The sequence below is a fragment of the Aedes aegypti genome, chromosome 2, assembly GCF_002204515.2.
Source record: "Aedes aegypti strain LVP_AGWG chromosome 2, AaegL5.0 Primary Assembly, whole genome shotgun sequence".
Classification (NCBI taxonomy): Eukaryota; Metazoa; Arthropoda; class Insecta; order Diptera; family Culicidae; genus Aedes; species Aedes aegypti.
This window is the reverse complement of record NC_035108.1, coordinates 363,036,831-363,060,737: the sequence shown is the minus strand read 5'-3', so window position 1 is coordinate 363,060,737 and position 23,907 is coordinate 363,036,831. Positions and strand designations below refer to the sequence as shown.

At 35.3% G+C, this 23,907-nt stretch overlaps 2 protein-coding genes and 1 long non-coding RNA gene across 14 annotated transcripts in view; 1 reads left to right on the top strand and 2 right to left on the bottom strand.

The window, feature by feature from the left end:
- LOC5570819 (CD109 antigen) overlaps positions 1 to 3,012 on the bottom strand; it is a 77,741-nt gene extending 74,729 nt beyond the window's left edge. For all 12 annotated transcript variants that reach the window (XM_021846504.1, XM_021846506.1, XM_021846505.1 and 9 more), the window contains exon 1: positions 2,657 to 3,012. In XM_021846504.1, the coding sequence (XP_021702196.1) occupies positions 2,657 to 2,742 (86 nt within the window). In that variant the 5' untranslated portion in view covers positions 2,743 to 3,012. The remainder of the gene's footprint in view (positions 1 to 2,656) is intronic.
- Positions 3,013 to 10,748: 7,736 nt separating this feature from the next.
- On the bottom strand, positions 10,749 to 21,383 carry LOC5570815 (zinc finger protein 26). Its single transcript, XM_021846498.1, has 14 exons — positions 21,334 to 21,383; positions 21,089 to 21,271; positions 20,714 to 21,030; positions 20,073 to 20,660; positions 19,361 to 20,014; positions 19,089 to 19,304; positions 18,347 to 18,655; positions 18,107 to 18,286; positions 17,845 to 18,045; positions 17,603 to 17,773; positions 11,673 to 11,843; positions 11,450 to 11,617; positions 11,219 to 11,392; positions 10,749 to 11,156 (listed from the first exon to the last, which is right to left on the bottom strand). The coding sequence occupies exons 2-14, from the start codon at positions 21,233 to 21,235 to the stop codon at positions 10,907 to 10,909; spliced, it is 3,546 nt and encodes a 1,181-aa protein (XP_021702190.1). The 5' UTR covers positions 21,236 to 21,271; positions 21,334 to 21,383; the 3' UTR covers positions 10,749 to 10,906.
- A 123-nt stretch (positions 21,384 to 21,506) lies between these two features.
- LOC110676893 lies at positions 21,507 to 22,365 on the top strand. The gene is made up of 3 exons (XR_002500807.1): positions 21,507 to 21,686; positions 21,751 to 21,819; positions 21,887 to 22,365. It is a non-coding gene; the product is annotated as an uncharacterized LOC110676893 (long non-coding RNA).
- Positions 22,366 to 23,907: the final 1,542 nt, after the last annotated feature.

Here is a 23,907-nt window from a genome sequence, read left to right as displayed (position 1 = left end):
TCTCACATCGCGCAGAGGAGTAAGTAGAACAAATTCGTGGACATAATTTGAAATATAAAAATTTAGCATTTTTAATCCCATTATATTTATTGAGGGCGCTCGACAAAGGACCAGATGTTCACCTTGCGAATGACCTTAGATAAATTCCTGGAGTATAACTTGCAGACTCACCATCTGTTTATTGATTTCAAGACAGCGTGCGAAAAGAAATGAGCTTTGGCAGATAATGTCTGAACATGGTTTTCTGACGAAACTGATTAGGCTGGCGTGCAACCCTGGATGGTTCGAAATGAAGTGTTCAAATTGCCAATTAGGTCTCAACCTCGAGTGTGACGTTAGATGTATTGAAGCAAGAAGACGCAACTTCGAATTTGCTGTTCAACATTGCACTCCTAAATTTCGGCAAGGAATCAACAACAAATCAGCATTTAAGGCATTTAAAACGGTTTTTGATTTCTTTTTGTAAATCCTGCCATATAATTTTCATAGCAGGATCGCGAGTGCGTTGAAACTGCCTTCTCCTCACGTTTTTAATACGGATCAAGAGTTTAAGATCATCGTCTATAATCATTGGGTTCTCTTTATCATAATGATTACTTGGACTGGGGAAAATCCAAGTAAATCATTTATTCCATTTTTGATCTCTTCAGGTGACTTATAGTCACTTGAGAGACTTTCCAAGACGACTTTGAACAAACGTTCAGTTTTGTCGTTATAAGTAAAAAATGTATGCTTCTTCTCTTCAAGATGTTTCAGAAGAAGTTCGCGATCTTTAAGAATTTCCGTCAAAACGCGACAGTCTCCTTTCTTTGCGATTTGGAAGGAGACCTTGATTCCCCTAATGGAGTTCAAGATCTCTGGCCTAAATCCCCTGAATTCGGAACAACTGACCACGATAGGCGGCACTCTTTGCTTCCTCACTTGAATCAAAGAGCCTAGGCTAGAGACTGCTTTGATTTGGTGTTCGGAAAATTTGTCTAGAGCTTCGAACTGATTGCTCATTTCGATGCAATTATCAACATTATCCATTTCTCGCGGAACATTACTAAAGGACCTATGTACAAATGAGAGATTCTCTCCTCTCTCGTTCTCTTTCGATTATAAAAGTGGAATACTAAAGATTTTGGGAAGTTTTTCACTATAGATCGAAAGTCAATTTCCTTGACTAGCGTTTCATACAAAAAACGCAACAGAAGAGATTAATGTGACTCAGTTATTAATGAAAGAGAAAGTAAACAAAGAGAGCCTCTCAATGTTAGATAGGTCCTTTAGTAATGTTCCGCGAGATTTCACCTTTGGAAGAAAGCGCGCATTCCGAAGAAACGTCCTTTCTTCCATTCTTGCCACGTTTAGCGACAGTTTTAAATCCCACTTTTTTGGAAGGAAGTTGTGAATTCAGAGATTCACCCTTCCTTTCGTTTGTAATTGCAACCATGTTTAGTGAATAAACGAAAGAAGACGAGATCTCCTAAGAGGTTTTTTCCCAAGACGGTATCCAAGAAGGATTACCACCGCTAGCTTTAGCTAACGGGTCCAACGAAAAATCGAAGGCCCGGGTCCAAACAAGGATCGTAAAGGGATCAATAGTAGAAAAAATAGTACTGAAAAGTACTGTTTTAGTAGCACTAAAAAGTACCGTTTTTAATTTTAGCACTGAAGAGTACTGTTTTTGTAGCATTGAAAAGTCTTTTTTATTGCTTTAGGTAGTTTTTAAAGAAAAACTTCCAAGAGCAGAGAGCATTCGTGTACGCACAGCATGAAGGTACGATGCGCACTGTTGAAGTTTCGATAATTACGATGACGGATCTTTGAACGTTAAACGGCATTGAATCATTTATAACTCACACCAAAAAACAGAGATAGCACTAAACATTTATTCGCCGAATTGAAAAATTAAGCCTATTCACAAAAAAACTTGTTTTCAATTGATTTCAGCCATCCGCGAGCCAGGTTCTCACCAATTTATTCCAAATAAAACAATTTTCATCAATATTCTAACGAATAGTTATCAAATATGAACTAAAAAACAGATTGTCTATGACGGAATGGTTTTTTGTACAATTACTCACTGATAAGTGAATAGGTGCCACGCATCGGTTCAAGATTATACCTATCCTAGTTGAGCTTAAACCATTTCTCAGTCAATCTTACAGCATTAGAAGACCACTAAGGGCAAACAAAAATTTGGCCATGGGTGACGCACATTACTCCTGTGTGTTTCACACTGTCTTTGCGTGAGCTCAGATTTAAGTAAGTAAAAAAGGTCTGACTGGTCGCAGGAATCCATCAATAGCCCAATGTGTGTGACTCTGCAATCATCTGCACTGTTTTGTTTGTATTTCCTTCCAGTCGGTATACCTGGTATGAAGCGAGGGATGTGGATCGTACAAGGAAACACGCTTTGCCCATAACAGGCAGATCAACTTCGTCAAGTATGAACGCACCGTCGTATATCGAGATTTCGTCATCGCTGGTTGATGGCTAATACGTGTACAACGCCATCGCCCTGGTCACCAATTTGAGTAACCAAGTATTCAAGAAATTACATTTTACTAGCACTATACGTGACTATTACGGTATTATCCGGATATGATACGCTTGAGTACTTGATGAGCTTTTAATATTTGAGTAATGTCCAGCAGCAAGGAATACTAACCCTTCACATTTGCAGCTCACTACAAAAACCGAAATCAACACCATCAGTGATAACGCCCACGGTGGGGACATCGTTAAATGCCCCATTCTAAACTTTTCCACTAAAACTACCGGTAAATAACGATTTCACTTGTTTAATTTTCCCAGAAACCTGGGAATCCCAGAAATAATGATCACTTGGCACACACGACTTTCAACCGGTCACCTATCACTATTTATTGTTGTTATTAGCTCACCACTTGCTATTCAGATCACAAATTAACCCAGGCTGAACGGACAGGTTCGAGCGTACTTAGCGTAGCGCTTAAGTTCAACTAATCCACCGGTCGCGGCTGTCAAATACGAACTGATCGCTGAGCGACCCGATCGTGTTGTTTTATTACACCTTGATACTTGATCGTGAGGCTGCTTCGGCTCAATGCATCATGCTATTCCCACTGGTATTGGTATGATGGATGCAATGATAAGCTTAATCCAGATCCGGACTTCTAAGCTTCTTAATTGATTCCATTATCAAACGGTCGAAGATGTGTTTCAAGTTATAATTGCTTTGAAATTGATCCTATAACACATAAAACAGAAAATTCTTTATTCTTAAAAAACCACGCACATTCAACAAACAATCGCATAAACGTTTTTTGAAAATAAGTCCCTTATTGATCATCACTATTTGCGCAAAGCTCAATGAACAAACACAAACACACGTACAGCACCGGCTTTTCCAATGCGTTTTGTTCACTGGAACGCCGAACCCGAACAACATTCTCAAACATAAACAGTCTTCTTCGAAGAAGAACCGGTGTTATAGATGATAATACCTTCTTCGAGAAAGAGCGTATGTTTTTCGATTGAAGATTTGAACGAAAATTTGCACAACTAAGTACCGTAAATGTGAGTTGAATCGATCAAAATTTGTAATCATTCTTTAGTATTATTCATCTGTTGATGCAAACATTTCAAGTTTCATATTTCAAAACCTTTGTACTTGCATCCAAAACTCACGTTTAAACATTAAAATGTATTTCCTGGAAGTCATCCATGTTTTAAAAAAATGTTAAAGCCGATATTTATGTTTGCTGTAACATATGTTTACAGGGACCCAGATAGCCGTAGCTATTCAACAAGACCATGCTGAGGGTCGCGAGTTCGAATCCCACCGGTCGAATTGCTTTGCGTAAAGAAATTTTTTTGCGCGTCCCTGGGCATAGCAGCATCTTTGTGCCTACCCCACCATGTAAACATGCAAAAACTGTCAAAGCAAAAAACGATAAACTGAATACGTTTTCACATATTTCAGTTGTTTAAAATCGATTGAAACTAAGTTCTGTGCTGAATACCACAACGCGAGATAATAATTACCGTTGCCCTACCACCAACAGCGTGGCCAAATAGGGGATTTTATTCTATGGTTATCCCGAAAAACACCACACTTGTTGTTGATCGACAGGGTTGACCAACATAATCTGTTGAAACGCAAATATGAAGAAAGCAGCATATGATAATGCGCGTATAGTACGTTTACAAGTTTCATGTTGTTTTAGAACATCTATCAGTTCTCGTTTCTAATGAATTGGGTGATTTTTTTCTTGATCTTGAAAAAAAAGCTTTATAATGGCACGTGACTAATATAATGTAAAGTATAATGTCAAATTGATAAGCCATTACGTAAGTTATTATCAGGACTCTTCTATATAATCATCTTTTTTTTGCATTTCTAGGATCACAAAAACTAGCATGAAAGCAAAAATACTACATCCCTTACCACTTCGCGAATATTTAACGGATTCAAATATTTTTTGTCAGTATACTGGCCCACATATCTAGTTTCTAGAAATGGCCGAATGAACTCGGGAATATTCCTGTAGCCGGAGTTATTGCGGTAGGTCACTGGGTCAAGTCGGGTAGAAAAATGCGATTTTTTGTGGGACATGCAAAGTTATCTTTTTTTATTTCCAATGGCATTCATTTTATTTTGCATATATCATTAAGATCTGATGTTCAACATTATAAATGAATAGTTTCGCACCGTTTATAGTGTACCAGATGCAGCCACTCGGACTTAATGTCCTGCAGAACCGGCTCTAGATTTGTTAGGTATTATACCGTTTCAAATCTCTAAAGGTATAGATCGAACATAATAGTTCACTAAAATACGTTCCCATAAGCTTGACACAGATGTTAAGACACAAATTGCGCGCTTTATCATAAATTTGAGGCATCTCTGGACCTGAAAATGGTCATCTGGACGATCAATCAAATGCATTTGATATAATTATTCAATTTAATCGATTATCAGAAGGTTTACGCTGATGTGTTTTTCTTAAAACTCCTTGATATAGTGCCCACAAGCCAATTCTGGAAATTATATGTGACTTGAAATTTGCCTACCTCCAGGGGTACAGAAGCACGAAACCCTTGTCACGCGACCTGACCCAGTGATCCACCGCAATAACTCCGGCCACAGGAACATTCGCGAGATTCTATGACCACTTTTAGAAACTAGATATCTGTTCGAGGGTGGTAAGTCATTTGGCATAAAGTCGTTTGGCATAAAGCCGTTTGGCATAAAGTCTTTTGGCATAATGGTCATTTGGCATAAAGTGGTTTGGCATAATGGTCGATTGGCATAATGAGTCTGAAACCAAGAATTTCTCAATTTTTCGTTTTTACATTTCTATTGAATCTTTCTGATAACATCAGGCTTGTTTTGGAGACAATTGAAACAAAATGACACTTTATTCAAAAATTATCGCTATTTAATAAATTTAAGCATATTAGGAAAGTTATTACCAATAGTATATTATTCTTTCAAATATTAATTCTTCTTTTGAGTTTCGCTATTGGAACAATTTTTTGCCCTGAAGATTTTTATATATTTAGCACAAATTGAAGAGTAAATATGATGTAACCATAATTATAGGTATGAAAACTTTTACTTTTACCTTCTTTTATGCAAAGGCTATAGTATATTTTTGTTTCCAACCGACAAAAGGGCGGCAATCGATTACATTGGTCTGCTCAAATTATCAGCGAAAACAGAATTCGATTACTGTAGTAACTTTGATGGGTTGTGCTACTTTTCCCCGAATGTCGTTTCCCCGAACGCCAGTTCTCCGAATGCCAGTTCCCCGAAAAGTTTTTAGCACTCATAATTGTAGTAACTTTATACATTTCAGGGTGGTGAACGAACTGATTCCCTGTCAATTTAGTCTCAGTAATTACAAACTGAAAAAAATTCAAAAAACAAATCCAGGCATATCCTGGAGAAATCTTTAAAAAATGTTTTGTAGAATATTCCTGAATTTTCAACAGCTTTCTGAGCAAATTTGTTAAACATGTTTACAAAGAATCCTAAAATTAATTCTTTTATAAACTTAGTACACAAAAAACAAATTATATAAAGCCAATTAGAATCTTAAAGCACTTCAAGTTAGAACAACTCATCAATTTGTTGAAATATTTCGCAATAAATCCTAAAGAAATTCAGGAAATATTAAAAAACAATCACATCAGCAACTCTATGTTCCTTCTTGAATTATTTTGAAAATTATTAAAGCCATTTTTCCTGGATCTCCTCTAGAAAATTTTTGGATATCACTTTATGAGCCTTAAAAAAAAATACTGGCTTTCTCTTCACGATGTTAAACTTCAGAAGGAATTTCTCTTGCAAATTTTTAAAGTCAATCTTTCAGATTAATTCACGAAAAAATCATGGTCTCACAACTAAGAAGTTCAACAGATGTTAATGTGGGAATTTCTTTTAGGCTTTTCAACAATCACACCATAAGTTTTTACGAGAGTCTCATGTAAGAATTGTTCCAGAAGTTCTACTGAAGAACCCCTTAGAATGTTACAAGGAAATTATTAAAGGGATTGTGGAATTTTTTTTTTTTTATTTTACAAAAAGTTTATTTTTTGGTAAATGATCTAGTCATTTGTTCAGAAATTACTGTTCTGATATTATTCTAATAATTTTGTATTGATTTCCTTCAGAATTTATACCGACATTATTCGATTATTTGCTGTAGAAACTGCTTCAAGAATTAGTCCATCGATTTCCGTTGGAATTCATTCTGTATTTATTGACGATCTCACAAATAATTCAACCAATTCAAATCCCCTAGAGATACACTAGAATCAAACCCAGAGAAGAATATTCTTGGTTTCCATGAAATATAACTGTAGGAATTCTGGAACATTCTTCAACAAAAATCCTTAAGGAACTCATTGTGAATATTTCCAGGAGTTCTTGGGAAAACTCATATAGAATTCACTTATTGAACTGCTGATAGAATCCAAAGAAGAACTTGGAAAACATTTCTAATTAATCTGTGGAGGAATTTTTGAGATCCAAAAGATAAATCACTTAAATAATGAGTGGTGTCCATTCTAATAGAATTCAAGAAGAAAACCTAACTAATGTTCAGATGTGTTCTTGGATGCATTTCCATAAAAATCTCCGACGAAATTCCGCAGGAAAGGGGTCTAATGAGACATACATAGAGTAAAGTATCCTGAGGATCTCTTAGGACTAGAGTTATATGAACTTTGATAGCTATTCTTAAAAAAAACTTACATTAATTTTGGAGGCGGTATCCTTGAAATTCCTGAAGAATCTCAAAAGTGGAAAAATTGACTTATATCTTGTGCAAACCTAGGAAAATTCAAAATCAAATCCTTGAAATAGTTTATGGAGGTACCTGGAATTTTTTGTTCCAAGAATAGTCTCAAATTCCTTGGAGGAATCCATTGGAGCAATTTTTACAGGATTCATAAAGAAACTCTTGAGCTAAAACTGAATGTATTTCTCTACATGCAAAAAAATTGTGCTGTATAAGCTACCATTTTAGGGGGTTAACTTAAGCGCTCGCACCGGCAATTTTCAGCAGACCAGAAATACGCTCGATTTTACCATGTCTGTAGTCGAAATCAGATAGTCGAATATGATTTCTGTCAAATGTACCGGCAATGTGGTGGGAGGTACTATAAATATAGTAATTTGTTCTGAAATTCCATGGTAATTTTATGAATGGGCGTAGTCAGCTAAAATAGTAGTTTTTACCTCAGAATTTTTTCCCGTGTAGTAGCTTCTTAAGAATGTCTCTTTTGTCGCCAATCAAATGAACGGCGTTAAGTCAGAGAGGACCGAGCGACATTTTTCATATTTTGGGAAAAATAGAATTAAAGTTTAATATTTTGCAAATTTTTAATTTGTGAAAATTTTTATTCAATATTTGCACACATGTTTGATTCCAAACAATGAAATTGAAACCTCTAATAGAATAATTTGTTGATGGACTAAGTGCACTCGGTTCATTTTGACTGAACCAAAGAACAACGTTCAGTGATTTGGTTCACTCTGACTAAACAATTTCTTGGAAAATAACAATCATTTTATGTTGCATGGTCAACCTGTGTTCATATGCCTAAGATTGACAGATAACAAACATCCTTCAGCATTAAGGTCACTAGCTGGTGGTGACCAATCGATTAGATTTTCAGCTCAAACGGATGTTTGGTTCTCCAGATCCGTGCTCTTGATAATTTGAACTTTGGCTTCGATTCAGCTTCACCTTAATATGTTAAATTCTTCATGAATTCATATCCTCCATTCCGAAATCAGTGGCATTCCGATAGCTTTAAAACCTAAGTTTTATTTGGGCAGCATTGAAGATCAGAAATATTCAAATATGTGTCCAATAGATCAATTAAAATGTTGAAGTTTTTGCTCCCCTATGCGGTGTCAATTATGATTAAAAAACATGTTGTGCACACGCCGTTAGAAGTTTATATGTAAATTACTATGGAAAGGCAATTTTTATTGTGTTCAGTCCTCTAACTGCTCGTAAAAATAATATATGATAAATAATAAAGTGAACATACTCTCATCATGTGAAATCTTCCCAGCTACAACTTTGCTGAAGACCACATTTTGACGGGGCGTAAGGATAATTTGTTATTATCAAGGATAATTTGTTATTATCAACAACACAGTCTTAAACATGCTGAGATGATCATGATCATTCAATTACTTTCAGAGCAACACTTTTTTTTTGTGGAGGTATCGACTGAATATTTTAATTGTGGAATTTACGGTTACGCAGTCTTGGAATGATTAAAACGAGTTTTATTTCAACCCTACGTTTCGACACGGGGATCGTGTCTTCTTCAGGGGGAGATTAATTTGTCGCTTTTTTGCTGTAGAACACTGTAGCCTGAATTGATTTGATCTATTCAACCCGCCAGGAACACCACTGTTGCCAGCCGAGCAGTTGGTTGAGCAGGCAAAACGCAAACCCACTTTATGATTATGAATAGCAATTTATCCTATCGTCCAATGATTAAAACGTGGTCTTCAGCCAAGTTGTGGTTGAAAAGATTTCACATAAGAAGAGTTGGTTCACTTTCCCATAAAATATTATGATGAGGAGATAGAGGGCTCCATATAAACTTCAAATGGCCTGTGCACAGTCATTTTTTTTCTCAAATCATTTCAAACTTTGGGGGGATGCTATTTAGTATAATAAAAATAGTTTACGCATAGGGGAGCCAAAATTTCAAAATTTGCATCGCTCCAGTGTCCTTGAGAATCTTGAGTACAGGCCAAAATATACTTGTCCGAAAACGGGTTCTACTATATTCCATACAGACACTGTATAACTACCAAAACTTCTATCGGACTCAGCAATTGACTTTAAAAACTGCAATAATCAATCAGTTCTTTGCTTTTTGACACTTGGTCCACTCTGTCTGCACAGAAACTGTTGCAATTTTTGACCAACTATCCAAATATGGTAAATGACCAGAACGCAAAACAGATGCATCAAATGAAGGTAAGGTAATTTTACATCTAATGACAGAGTAATCCAATTTTCCCAAGTTTTGTACTTAGACTACTCAGACCTAACACGGACCAAATGTCCAAATGTTTTTTTTAATCCTTCCAAAGCCCTCAAGGAATCCGTTACCTTGTTAAGGAATTTAATTTAGTCGCATATTGAACACCGCATTACCCATTGTAATAGAAGCTCAGAGATTTACGTGAAAATCCTGGCTACGCCCTTGCTCTATGGGCTTAGGATGCAATCTGTCGGAACAAAATTAATAGCTCGGTAACAAAGTAGTTCCGGCATTTGTTGTTTTTGATAATGTTTTTTGTAACAACGGATACTATCTATTGACATTGACAGATAGTTCAAAAATCTTCCACATAGTTGGCGTCATAATCAAACTTTTTATATACGCCAAAGCTGTTCATTTTAAACAACCCTCTCGAAGACATCAATACTGTTTTCGAGTTATTGGCAAAATAAAACCACTCAAGCGAAAACATGTGAAACAAGATTTTCACCGGGTTTGACAATTCGTTACAAAAAACTTTAGCCCAAGACACCAACCACCGAAAATACTTCGTTACCGAGTTATTAATTTTGTCCTGCCAAATTGCGTCCCTGGACCAAAGTGCCAACGGAATCTAGAATTTTTTATAGCTGAATCCTAACGAATCATAACGGAATCCTGGGTATTTCCAGCGTACTCCTGGAAATTTGCAGTGAATTTTGAGGTTAATATACGGTATTTAAGAATTCTCAATAGACTAATAGGGTTTCTTGCGAAATCATTTGAATTCCTTGCAAAAACGTGTGTCTTTCTTGCGTGAACCTGAGAATTTATATTTAGCTCTTGATAAGGCTGCAACGAATCTGATGATTTCTAGCAACCTTCTGGGATTTCTAACGATTCCCATAGATTACTAGCGAAGTCCTGAGAATATCTAGGAAAACCTTGTGAATTTTGAATGACATCACAGCGGAATCTAAGGATTTATAATAATATCGTTGAAATTTCCAATTCTCTATTGAGAAACGATAGTGCATCCCTAGCGTACTCTAAGCGTTTCCTCTATTTGTACTCATCGGGATCCGCATGATAATAAGGAAATTCCAAAAAAGATCCTGAAGATTACTCCAATGTTCAATCAAAAAGTCTGATTATTTATTTTTGGAATACATTTATCCAAACAAATACAAAATTCTGAAACTTATTTATATCTATTCTTCATGGAAAATTTTCAAAGGGAGTATAATATATGCTATGATGCCACAAATGCCCCGAACCACAAAATAAGATATTTATTTCTGCAATTAATATAAGAAACGCAAAAATTATAATTTAAACTAAATTCATTCATTCTTTCGAGATTCTGTATTGCCGAATGGGTTCATCGAACACCTTCATCGCGAAGCTCAGCTCACTCCGGTTCAATTTTGAATTCCTCTGCTTCAAACAAAAGAAGAGGTCCTTTGGGCGATCCGGCGCGGTCAACTTCAGCCAAATTATCCATTTCAGACCGTTTCTCATTCGACTTGGACCCCTCCTGATGGCTCGTCTCAGTATGCTGGATGAGTTTCACATTGGAGCGAAATTTAGTGCTGCATATCGAGCATGAATAAGTCTTTCTTCTCGGTCTTTTCCTCTTGACAGTTTTCTGCATTGCTTTGCTGAAATTATATTAAGTTTGAAGAACTTGAGACAAGTTTCAAGTTTCTTTTTAATCGCTTACCTTTCACCACTTCCAGAGGGTTGAACGTTCCGGCTATCCTCGACGACGGTTTCTGGAAGAGTCATACTAGATTCAGCTTCTGAACCATTTTTCGAAAGACTCGGTGAGTTTGTTTCGGTGCCAGATACTTCCCCTTTCTTCTTATGACTTGCCATGTGTTGTGTAAGGTGTGAACTAAAATGGGAACTTTTTTAATCATTCTTTTCTATTAGAAAATTTAAAATTCCTTACGGTTGCGCATATGCTTTACTACAAATAGCGCATTTGTGTTTCTTTGGGGCATGGTTTCGCATGTGCATATACGTTTTCCTCCAGGTTGGGAAACTTTTGTTGCATTTCGCGCAATGTAGTGGCTGGTTGTCATTCTTATGGGTTAACTGATGCCTTTGCACAAGTTGACTGAAATCGAGCAAAATCGTATTCAATTTCAATTTAATTAAAAATATTCGTGTACCTTGATAAAAATGCTTTGCCGCAGTAAGAACACAAATACTGCTTTGGATCATGGACGTTTCGTATATGATTATATAAGTATTTATTGTTCAAAAACTTCTTATGACATTCTCCGCACTCAACATCCGTAGGCTCTGGAGATGAATCCCTGATTTGCGTTACGGTTTCTTCGCTGTAAAAGAAAATCAATAATTAATTATGTCGACTGCATATAGAGAGACTCACACACTGAACGAAAACTCTTGCCTCGAATGAATGAATTGTAGGTAACATGACTGCAAATCTTCTTTATTTATTATTTCGAATGGATACACTAGAAGATGACGTATCTACTGAATATTGAACAAAAATCATGTAGTTTTGTGATGAATAATACACATAAGTACAGGTCGGACTCGATTATACGGAGATTCGATTATCCGGTGACTCGATTATCCGGGATCCGATTATCCGGAATTTGTTTTTTTGATGTTCTTGTTTTTCAATTGTTATGCATACATCTGAGATAATTTGGTGTTGCAATATACAATATGAATGGTTTTGCAGTTTTGAACGTATTTAAGAAAAGAGGGGTTTGAAAAAGTGGTTTTCTGTGTATGCTGATCTTTTTTTTTTTTCTTGTAGAAACCCCTACTGTTTCTAGCAATGATTTCTGGCTACGCCAGAACGCCATCGCATCATATAAATAAAACAACGAAAAAAGATAATATTCAAGTTCTTTCATCGAAGATTTCAATTTTTTTCTTAGTGATTCGATCATCCGGAGGATTCGATTATCCGGAGTGAAAACTCCGATACTCAAGGTAATCGAGTTTATTTTATTTATTTATTTTATTGTCTTCCATTTTGCAAATCGAAAATCATTCAATTGTTGTACAAAATATCATTTGGAATGTTATAGATCTTCATATAACAATAAAAAACACAGCTCGAAAAATTTAAAAACATATTTACAAAAACAATGTTTTACAAACAAAATATTTTATTTGGGCAAATGCACTACTCCTGAACAAGTTTTGATAGATGAAACAGTAGATAAATGTAGTAATAAAATGATTTGCTACTCAGGAAGGGAGAATTAGAATCATTTTCAAAAAAATATTTGTGGGCCTGCAGAATTTTCTTACAACAGGTAGTGCATATTGGTACATCATACAACATGGCTGGCTAGAAGAGGCTTGTTTTAAGCACGAAGTTTTGATGTTCTGTTAATGAATGGATAAAGACATTTTATTTGTTACATTTGGCTTGAAAGTCCTCAATGTGATTTTTGAAAATTATTTTTTTATTTATTTTTATTACCAATATTGCAATCCCTCTCATCATGACATCATGTCTTGAAGGTTTCAAATGAAGAGCTTTTGGTTTATGTGGGAATATTATAAGTTGAGTTTTGGAAGCATTGGTGAAATCATCCATATTTGCAAGTATGAAGGAAAATATTCAAACATTTTTGCAATCTACTTCAGATGACACACAGATTCGTCCTTTGGCGGAGAGGTCTTTGTCATCCGCAAACACAGATTTTTGACATCCTGGAGGTAAATCAGGGGAGTTATATGTGAAAATTTGTGTGGGCGTCGTGGCCGTGCGGTTAGTGTCGCCAGGCATTTAAACGCATTGTGTCATGATGTGTGGGTTCGATTCCCACTTCAGCCATTGTAACTTTTCGTCAGAAATGTCTCTCGGCTGTGCCACTGGAGCATTCTTGTCCGTTATCTAGTGCTATAATATTTGTCCCAAAATGCTACCTACCAGCACCAGCTCTTACAGGAAGTCTTTCAGACCTGGAGTTTTGATAATTAATCTGGTTTGTACGATTTGACAGATAACTTTGGATTATTTTAACAATGTAAGTTGGAAAATTAAAGTTTTTAAATTTCACGATCAAGCCTTCATGCCAAACACCATCGAATGCTTTTTCTATGTCTAGTAGAGCAAGACCAGTAGAATAACCTGTTCATTGGCAAAAAATGAAAATTTCGTTGATGTGGACCATCATTCTGTTCAAAATGACCTTTAGGTTTCAGTAATACCTGCTATATGCTTGTAATTATCTGTTAGAAAACTGAACAGCTATTTGCCATTCAAAGAAAGAGCATTTCAATTCAAAATATTCAAATACATTAGATAAAAGTTATCTGATAACAGTTTTGTTAGTGAATTTCACACAAATTTGAACTGTTAAGCCATGGTGGTGGTTTTGAACATAGCATCAATCATTTGATTCAATTGTTCAGTTAAAAATCAAAATCAGAGGGAGCCATGTTTCTAGAAGTAGGTACATTTTCTGTTGGGATTTTGCGTTGATGCAGAGTTGGAGTATAAATAACTTGCGATGGCATAAGCATGGGTATTTCCATTTGAATTGAAACAATTCGAACGTAGGCGAAAAATTTTTGTTTACCAAATAGGTGGCACACTTGCCCCAATAAGTATACATTTCAACCAAATTGGATTTCGTGTGTAAAACTACATACTTTTTTCGTTCAAATGCCACGATAAGTTACACAATTGAATAGTTTCACGATGTACAGTACGTTATAAAAATCTGTTAATAATTTATCGTTCACCATGCTATTTAGAAACAACGGAATCTTATACAAATCCACTCAAATTTGGTTGTATTTGCTCAAGTCGATGTAAATACGTGAAAAATAGAGCAATTTTCATCAAATTTTTATCATTGTATTGTGAACTATAAGGGAACATATTGTTAAGCTCAAAGAGAAAATATATATTTAAGTTTGTATAAAAAGCAGGGGTGGCACACTTGCCCTTATGGCACACTTGCCCCAAAGTCCGCTATATTTTAAAACTCTTCTGGGCGTATGATAAGGGATTCCATCAAAAAATTTCTCCAGCATTTCAGAAGGTATACACTAGAAGTACTATTCGTCAAGCATTACTCTATATCTTCCTCTAGAGACGTAAAATTCTCCAGATAATTCTTTCTTTAAATTTCTCCATGAATTCCACAAGTGATTCTGCTAAAAGTTTCCATGGTTTTCTTGTGGATATTCTCCAAGAACTTCTGCTGAATATTCCTTCTTTTTTCAGGTTCTACTTGCATTCTTTCTAGGATTATTTATTAAAAGATATCCTCTACGGCTTCCTCTAGGATTTTTTTCAGAATGCTTTCAATGAATTATCTCAAGATTTTTTCCAGGGATTTTCAAAAGAAACTAAGGCTCCAAGTCTTTTTTGAACTATTCGCCCTAACTTTTCCATAGAGAACATTTCAAGGATTGTATAATGAATAATACCTCCGTGAATTCATATAAAAGAATCAAAAAGTTTCTCAAGATTTTCGATATATTTTGGTAGGAGTTTTTTTTTTTCAATTTTACCTTCAGAATAATTTTCAGGATTCCTGCAGAGCCCTTCATCTTCAAATTCATTTGAAAAATATTGCGTTGGCTGCACTATTTCAAATAGGCCATATACGATTATAAAGCACTATAAATATTCCGATGAATATTATTAATTTAAAAGATATCTCAAAGAAATACTCTAGGTTTTTTTAAAGATCCTCAATTATTTTCCCAGAGATATTTCAATATATTAAGAATTACTTAGCAATAATTTCAAAAACTTCTCTATCCTGGAGGCACGGATTAATAAAAAAAAATCTGCAGTCCTACCAATAATAGCACTAAGATATGCTCATACGATTCATCTTAGGAAATGTTCAGTAATGATTTCAGTAATACTCACACAAGTTCTTTCTTCAAAGGTAAATCCTGGGAGCCTTGAAGGAATTTCTTCATCTTTTCCTGTTTGAACTTTTAGTGATTCCAACGAACATTTCTGGATGATTTTTCCAGAAATGTCTTCAGGGACAATTCCAAATATTTTCAAAAATTACTCCCGGTATTCTTTAAAAATATCATCCATCAAATCCTCCCCAGTTATCTTGGAGAATTATTAATCCGAATATTCTTCAAGAATGTCTCTATGCTCTTTTATGATTATTGCAAGAATGCTTGCAGAAACTAATTCCAGGAACTTCCCTACAAATTTCTCCAAAAACTAAGAATTCCTGCAAAAATTCTTCAAATATTTTAGATATTGCTGCAGATGATACCTAAGAAACTACCGTCGTTGGGGGTGATAATGGGTCAAAAAGGCATATGTACGATTTGTTTATTGAATAACTATCGCAATTTAGCTTCAATAAACTTCAAATTTGGTGTGTATGTACTTTGATGGTACATTAACAACTGTTCAAAAAATTATTGAAAAATATTTATTCACATCGACACTACAAGTGAATGAAAAATGACCCAATCTCACCCCATAGAGGGGGTGACATTGGGTCACTATTATTGAAATAACTCATTTTTGAGAATTTGATTGCAAAACCATTCACAGCTGAAAAATATTGATGAAATACGACGCAAAAAAGACGAAAAGATATCTAAGATGTTTCACAAGTATGATAAACCAACTTAAAAGAACGATTATACCAAAAATTTGAAGAGCTATGAGAAAATATATGAGACCCAACATTTATCGTCAAGTTTACATGAATTTTCTTGTTTGTTTCCCTCAAATTATCTTCATAGTTTCATCCCCATTGCCATAAAACCTATCCTGTTTTCCCAGAGGTGTACTGAAACAGTGATTATTTTAAACCCTCGCCAATAGTTATATTTCGGTGCGACATTCCTCGATCAATATATTTCAGGCAGATTTGGACTTCATAGTACCGGTATTTCAGCGATCCAACTCATTTGTACGTTCGTGAGATGTTTCTGTAATATGAAGACACTAATAAATAATTAAATTTATCAAAAAAAAACAATTGATAAAATTTTACGATGTTGATGCGCACGAAACACAGTTGATGGTTTGAGAAGTTGTCAAAATTCGTTGCATTGTTATTCGATGCACGGAATCCTCAAGTAGACTTGTTTGATATTTCAGAGATGCTGTATTTAGAAAGAATAAACACATTTTAATGAGGAATGAGAACACCCGGCACCGTAAAATGTCAAAAAAGTGGTCTTGCAATTTAATTTACTATCGTTCTTGCTTGACCCAATCTCACCCCCATTTTCAATGTTTTAGACACCGTACCGAAATAAATAATTTTTTTTGTGGAAAAATCAATTAGATTCCGGAAAATACTTGTGAAGTGTAATGAAAAGTCTTTCGACCTTCTACTAATACAACGATAGAGGTTAAAGTACATGCGTTATACTTTGCACAGGAGAAATTTGATGCTGTAAATTTTATCTAGTTTAAACATACATGTTTATTGATATAGTAAACAAAAATTACTAATTCGAAAAATGTATATTGTGATGAATTATGTGTAATAATATGTTCCCCAACACATGAATAACTATTTCTAGCGATTTCAGCGTTATTAGCTGATATATTACATAAATCATAATTTTCCGTTTTGACCCAATCTCACCCCCTAGACCCATTGTCACCCCCATCGACGGTACCTTAATATTTTTTCAATGTTCTTCATGGATCTCATCAAGAATATCTCCACTAGTTTATTCTACTAGAATACCTTCTACAGGGATTTCACCACCACATTCTACAAAAAATCTATCAAGATGAGCTGCAATTTTTTTTTTTTTTTAGAGACACATTAAAAAACTTTTCTGATTCTTTTCTTTAGTCAATGTTTGGTAACAGGATGATTTCATCTAAAACCTAAAATGTAATTTCTACTATAATCTTGAATGTGCCGGAAAGTAGGTTAGGGGCTCAGATGACATTATTTCATTCAGGTTGGGAGATTTAGTTTTGTTTTGCAGAAGATGCTTTGACAAGCATTTCCGAGAATTCTTAGGATTACCAAATAGGTAAAAATTCCAAAATTTGTGCGACTCCTAGAGCATGGATCGTCATTTCGTAGGAGTTTGTGTCATGAAAAACTTTGTTCTAGAAGACCCGTCCGTATCATACCTCTTTTTGCTCGCATCTTCTGACTCAGTTCCAGTAGTCTGGGCAGCTTGATCGTTTGTTTTAACGAGTTGACTCGACGACTGATCATCTTTCCTTACATCGCTGGTTACTTCTGTTTCCTTCTGACTTGTCGCATCATCGTGACTTTTCAAATGAAGTTCCAATTCCTCACTGAAATTATAATTGTTTGGTATCATCGATAATATTCTGCACAAATAAATGAGATTGAACTAATTTTTCACCGTTTCCTTAAAAGTCTGCTGCAAATAGAGCACTCGTGTAATTCTGCGCCATGTACCCGTCGGATGTGACCCTGCATGTGTTTCTTGAGCTGGATCACCTTATGGCAAATTTCACACTCATAACCTTCCCTGATGCGAGCGGGTTTCATGAAATCGTCTCCCACATCTTCATGAGATTTCATATGGGACTTCAAATGTTGCCTGAAAAAAATGTAAGTCTGTATTGAAAATTCACTAGAGAAAAACCAAACAACTTCATTACGGCCTGGAAAAGTTTTTGGGGCATAGTTTACAACAATAAATTCGAGGTCCATGGACTATCTTATGAGCCGTTAGCTGGCTCGTAGTTGAAAATACTTTGTTGCACTCCTCACACTGCAAGGGTTGATAGCTTCCATCTTCTTTCTTATGTTTCGTCAACATATGGATAACCAGTCGTTTGCTACAATCAAACAATTTCAACAAAACCAATTGCAGCTATTTTAGGTCTTGGATATCATACTTTGACGCAAATAATACGTTGCACATAGAGCACTTTAATTTCTTTTTGTGTGCATATTTGTAATGCAGCCATAGGAATCGCAGATCTGGAAATGTTCTGTTGCATTTGCCACAAGTTGTTGTTTCATCTTTATTTTCTGTGGAGCCCAGATTGGGATCTTTCGCTGATTTGCTGTTGGATTCCTCTCCGCCACCAACCTCTTCTTTAACTGTTGTTTTTTCTTTCTGTATAATCTGTTGGAATTGTAGGAAATCCTCTTTGCTGTCACGATAACGTGTATGCCGCTGCATATGCATATCCAAAGAAAATCTAAAAGTCAGAATTAAAAGTTTTATCTTTCTATGATAATAAAATGATTTAAATAAAACTAGTCGACAAAACTGAAACTTTTTCCACGCTCTCTTTAACCCTTTGCACTAAATTTACTAACCCATAGATATCAGTTTTCAGAATTTTCGTAACATGTTTGTTCTTAAAGAAATGGTGTTCCATGTAAATAATAAAAATTCATATTTTCAAGAAAATTTAACTTGTTAGTCCCACAATAATAAAGTTTAAATGCTCTACAAAATTGATAAAAGGAATACAAGACTTTATTTAACTCATTCTTATCATCACAATTTATCACGTAATTTTTTGCGGTAAATATTCTGAAAACATATTTGAAACGTGCGGGTCGAAATCTCTTGAATCTATTGTGAATGTCCACAGTGAAACACTAATGCGTAGTGTAATTTCTTACCGCAAAGAAAATCGAAAGCCACAAATTTCACACTCGTGATTCTTTGGTCCATGTATATATTTTTTGTGATCTATCAAGTTCCTACTACGCTCAAAAGTCTTCTGGCAAACATCGCATTTGAACGGTCTGGCAACGCTAGATCTTTCCTCAACTGTCCTCAAACGGCGCTTCTTACGCTCAGGTTGATGCGTTAGCTTATGTTTTTCCATAGAACTCCTGGAATGTGAAACTTTTGATTAACTATATTTTTAGTAAGATTTCGTTCTCGATACCTCAGCACAAATGGTTTTCCACATACGGTGCATGGATAATTTTTTGGTCCATGTGCGTGTCGCTTGTGATCCAATAGTCTCTTCCTTTCTTGAAAAACTCTGTCACATAAGTCACATTGCAACTGTAGTTCACCGTTAGCACCTTCTATGAAATATTCATTATTTGAAGCACGTTGTCCATAATCTGAATCATCTTCCTCAGACAAGCTAGACCCTGCTTCATTCACACCGATCGATTCGTCATCGTGAATTTTCATATGATTCTTCAACTGACATTGTCGATTGAATGAAGGATTACACTTTTCACATACATATCTACTATCACTATTATCAGTGTTACCACTTTGCTCGACATTAGAACTATGATCATGAACCACTTCGTCTTGCATAGGATGATCATCCGGAATTTCTTGTGCAAGCGATTCATTGTTCACTGAGAGCTTCGGCGAATCAGGCTTATCACTGTTGATGGATGGCTCATCTGGTGCAGAATCAATTTTAGCTTTGGCTTCACCATTGATATCACTATCTGGTTCATGAGGTGTACTGCTCTGTTCCATGTCTTTGTCCGTACTCTCTGCAACGCTTTCTTCGTGTGTATCCTGCACCTTCTTCAAATGTCTCTTACTCCGAAAATGATAGTTCAAATCTCTTCTGCAATGTGATAATGAGCTTTAAACAAACTGCAACGTGATTCTAAAGAACAACTTACTCTGTAACAAAACGAAATCCACAAACGGTGCAAGGATAGTTTTTCGGTCCATGTACAACCTTATTGTGACACCACAGTGACTGCCTGGATTTACACATTTTACTGCATACGGGGCACTGGAATTGTTGGCCTTGACAATTATCTTCTTTTTGAGTTTTTTCAGAGATATCTGGTAGATTTCCCGGCCCGTATGAAACAACTTCGTCCGGTTCTAACTCATCAGCTTCGTCTTCATCATTACGTACTTCGATTTTCGTTTCCTCTACGTCAATAATATCATCAACACCAGATAGCCGTTCGTCTTGTCCCTCTGCATCGCGAACACTGACGTCCGTATCAAGCACAAATGACGAACTAACAGAATCAGTTTCCAGTTTCACCTGTTTTGAACCTAGTTCAGTATTCCCGTTATTGGAGTTTTCAGAGGATTTATTTTGTTCTAATGCAGTGCTTGGCTCAACATTTTGTTCCTGAGACTCAACTGTTTGGATTTTCTCTGCAATTGGCACGTTTTCCACAGACTTTGTTCTCTCCTGTTCCTCAAGTATTTCATTTTCATGAGTTTTCAGGTGCTTCTCCAGCCGTTGACTACAAAATATCGTTAGAAAAATACTGCAACTAACATTATTATCGTTACGTACCGTTCTACATAAGCTTTTCCACACCATTTGCATTCATTCTTAGGCCTGTGAACCCTCCTGTGATCCGCCAGTTGTCGTTGAACAATGAACACCTTATGGCAGACCTCACATTGAATCGGTGGAGCACTTTTCTTGGCTTCTGCAATAATTGGCGATTGCGTTTTCGATTTTGTACTATTACCATGATCTTCATCTTGCAGCCTAGCCTGCAGTACACCTTGCACTTCTTGGCATCTCAGACGGTACTGTTGAAATTCAATCAATCGTATACGACATATAGCGCAGATATTTTGACTAATGCGGTCTTCTGTTGATACCTGCAAAAATGTTATCAGTAACTAACTGACTGAGTCATAGACTCGAGTTATCACGTACCACAATTGACAAAAAATTCGAAATCCATTTATGGAGACCTTCATCTTTGAACACACTTTCCAGAGATTCTTCACTTAAGCAAAGACGGCATATTTGATTTTTGTCATCCAAGTCTATAGGCTCGTTTTTGATTTCTATCGGCTCCATATTTCCTATTCATGAAGAAATACAACTTCTCATATCCTGAAAATATTATTTTATTTGCCGATAAGTTTCTCAATAAATAAGCATTTTATGAAACTAACAAGATAATCGTGATATTTTTGTTGTGATTGCGAATCCGATATTACACGGAGATTCGAAACAACTCAAAATCAAGATAGAAAGTACTCAAAATGAAGTCCTTACTCAACACTGCAGATTTGAATACAATTCAATTCTGGTTTTTAAATACATTTAACTCAAACCCGTAGTATAACCAAAACTACCTAGTTTTGAGTTATTTGATAGTTGGAAGGAAAACGATTGTTTCATTTTGCTTCCTATTCTGAGAAAGAATCCAAAATCAAGTACTGATCTAGTACTTAATTTTGGATGAAAATTTTATTTGTATGCCGTGTTTACAACTGTCATGGATCGAATGCAAGTGTGGTTCGTGGTAAGTAATTTAATATACGTTTTTCATTCAATTTTGCGGTATTTAATGATCATTTATATTCAAGGCATCGTCAAACTCAATCTGGCACAGCAATTCAGCCAATTTTATGGAATTCACAGTCTAGAACAAATAGGTAAGTTTTTAATAAAAATTTGTGAACGCAACGAGTTTTTAAAACTATATTTTTCTCTGCTTTACAGCACGAGGATATCGACACTCAAGATGGAGAAGCTAATCTTTTTGGCGTTAATCGCAGTTGGAACGTTCGGATACGGAAGACACCATTCGAGGGCAGATTTGGACAACAGAGACAATAACAGTGAAATAACAAAAGTGAAAATTTTATCTCCTGTATGAGTTTCTTTTAATTGAATAAAGCATAATTTGTTTCATTTGGTACAATTAGTGGTATTAATCGATTTATCTGAATTACATATATGATTATTTTGAAAAAATCCGCTTCAGCACAACTCTTCATATTGAGTAGTTTTCATCCAATATCGACTGGTCGCAAAACAGTTAAAATCACTCAAATCGAAGAATAAGTGGAATGAGACAAAATTAAATACTTTGCCAACAACTCAATTTTGAATCATTCCACTTAGCTGTCAAAATGAGTGGAAAAGACTTGATTTTGAGTTGTTTCACATCTCCGTGTATACACTATAAACTACTTGGATCAGATTGTACTGAAATGAAAACAAACACTCTTTAGCATAAACAAAAACAAAACACTCCAAATCTAGCCCAAAATTCATAAAAAGGCATAAATACTTGAAGTTATTTTATTGTAAACGGATCCATGAAGAATTAAGGTCACAAAAAATACACTGTTTACTCCCAACACAAACTTATACTTAAATGGTTATTAAAACCACTTAAAACAGCAAGCCGGCTTTTCGAGTTATCTTTCCTTATACAAAGCATTCACAACAACTTTGCAATGTAAACTTGGGTAAATAAAAACAAAGCAAAGAGACGAAATATTCCAATTGGAATTTCAAATTGTTCGTCGAATTCAGCGGATTCAGCACAAAGCGAAGTCTTGTTGTTTGAGTGATTATGGATTCATCTACTTGAAATGACAGTTCATATAAATCGTTGAATCGATCCGCATTCGAAGAAGCTTATGATATTTTGGGACATTTTTTCTGCATCCACATAATACATGCCGTCAATAATAATTAAAAGTAAATTCGTTGTATTTCGTTTAATTTATTGTGTGGAACGTTATGTCACGTCACTTGCTGAAAGCAAAAATGAAGATGTGTACAATAACTGGGCTCGAAGTGTGCAATAATAAAAATAAAAGAAACTATTTCAAAGCACAGAAAATTTATGGGAAATCTGATTTCCCAATATTATTCCCGAATAACAGACGGTGCTTCCATAATCGTTCAATGATTGACAATTTACCCTAATCTTTTACTTTACTAAGATGATGTAGTAATCATTATATGTTTGCACATTCTTATGAGAATGGGACAGTAATACTTGAACTACTACCAGTAACGCTAATGTGCATTTTGAAATGCACAAAAAATCAATACTTATTCAAATATATAATCCAGTCCGATAAGCCCACTCGTAAGAACGAGTATTTATTGCCTTCTGATACTTGCGTTAAATGCATTCTCTTATCATTATTTTTATGAACATAGTTCAAAGATTATACTATATTTGCTTTTACATTGGTTTAATATAAACAGTTCGGACTCGATAATCCAGGTATTCTCAAAACATTCAAGATAAACAAATCACCCGGATGATCGATCCACATCGTATACATAGTTACCTACAACAAATAAGGCTTATGCAAACTTGATTTTTACTTTTTCATTCCCAATCCCCACTGCTCTGAAATTTTCTAAGGTTGGCTTTTTAGGGGGCAGTTGGAAAAATAGTTTCTTGATCCGATGAATTTTAATATGTTTTCACTTAAATTGCTTTTTTAAAATTCCTCCTCGATCTTCCAATGACCAATGGGACAGAAAGTCAACAACTATTGGTATCGGTTTATAAGACGATCAAGTGTAGTTATACGCGCTAAACTTTCACGCTAGATATTTATTAAATCATTGTTTCTGAATACTGTATCCACCACAAATCAGAGAAGCAGCAAAACTTTTCCAATTGCTTTGAATCTGTTTAAACGTGACTGTTATAAGACATATTTAATAGCATATTAACATTTGAATCAACACGAATAATTCAAAATAAT

Bases quoted from the DNA above. Each gene is read 5' to 3' on its own strand.
- LOC5570815 (XM_021846498.1), bottom strand. From the start codon at position 21,235: ATGGAGCCGATAGAAATCAAAAACGAGCCTATAGACTTGGATGACAAA. The intron at 17,774-17,844 runs GTGAAAAATTAG...TTATAATTTCAG, and splicing joins AGCAGACTTTTAAGGAAACG to TGAGGAATTGGAACTTCATT. The intron at 11,157-11,218 runs GTAAGCGATTAA...ATATAATTTCAG, and splicing joins CCCTCTGGAAGTGGTGAAAG to CAAAGCAATGCAGAAAACTG.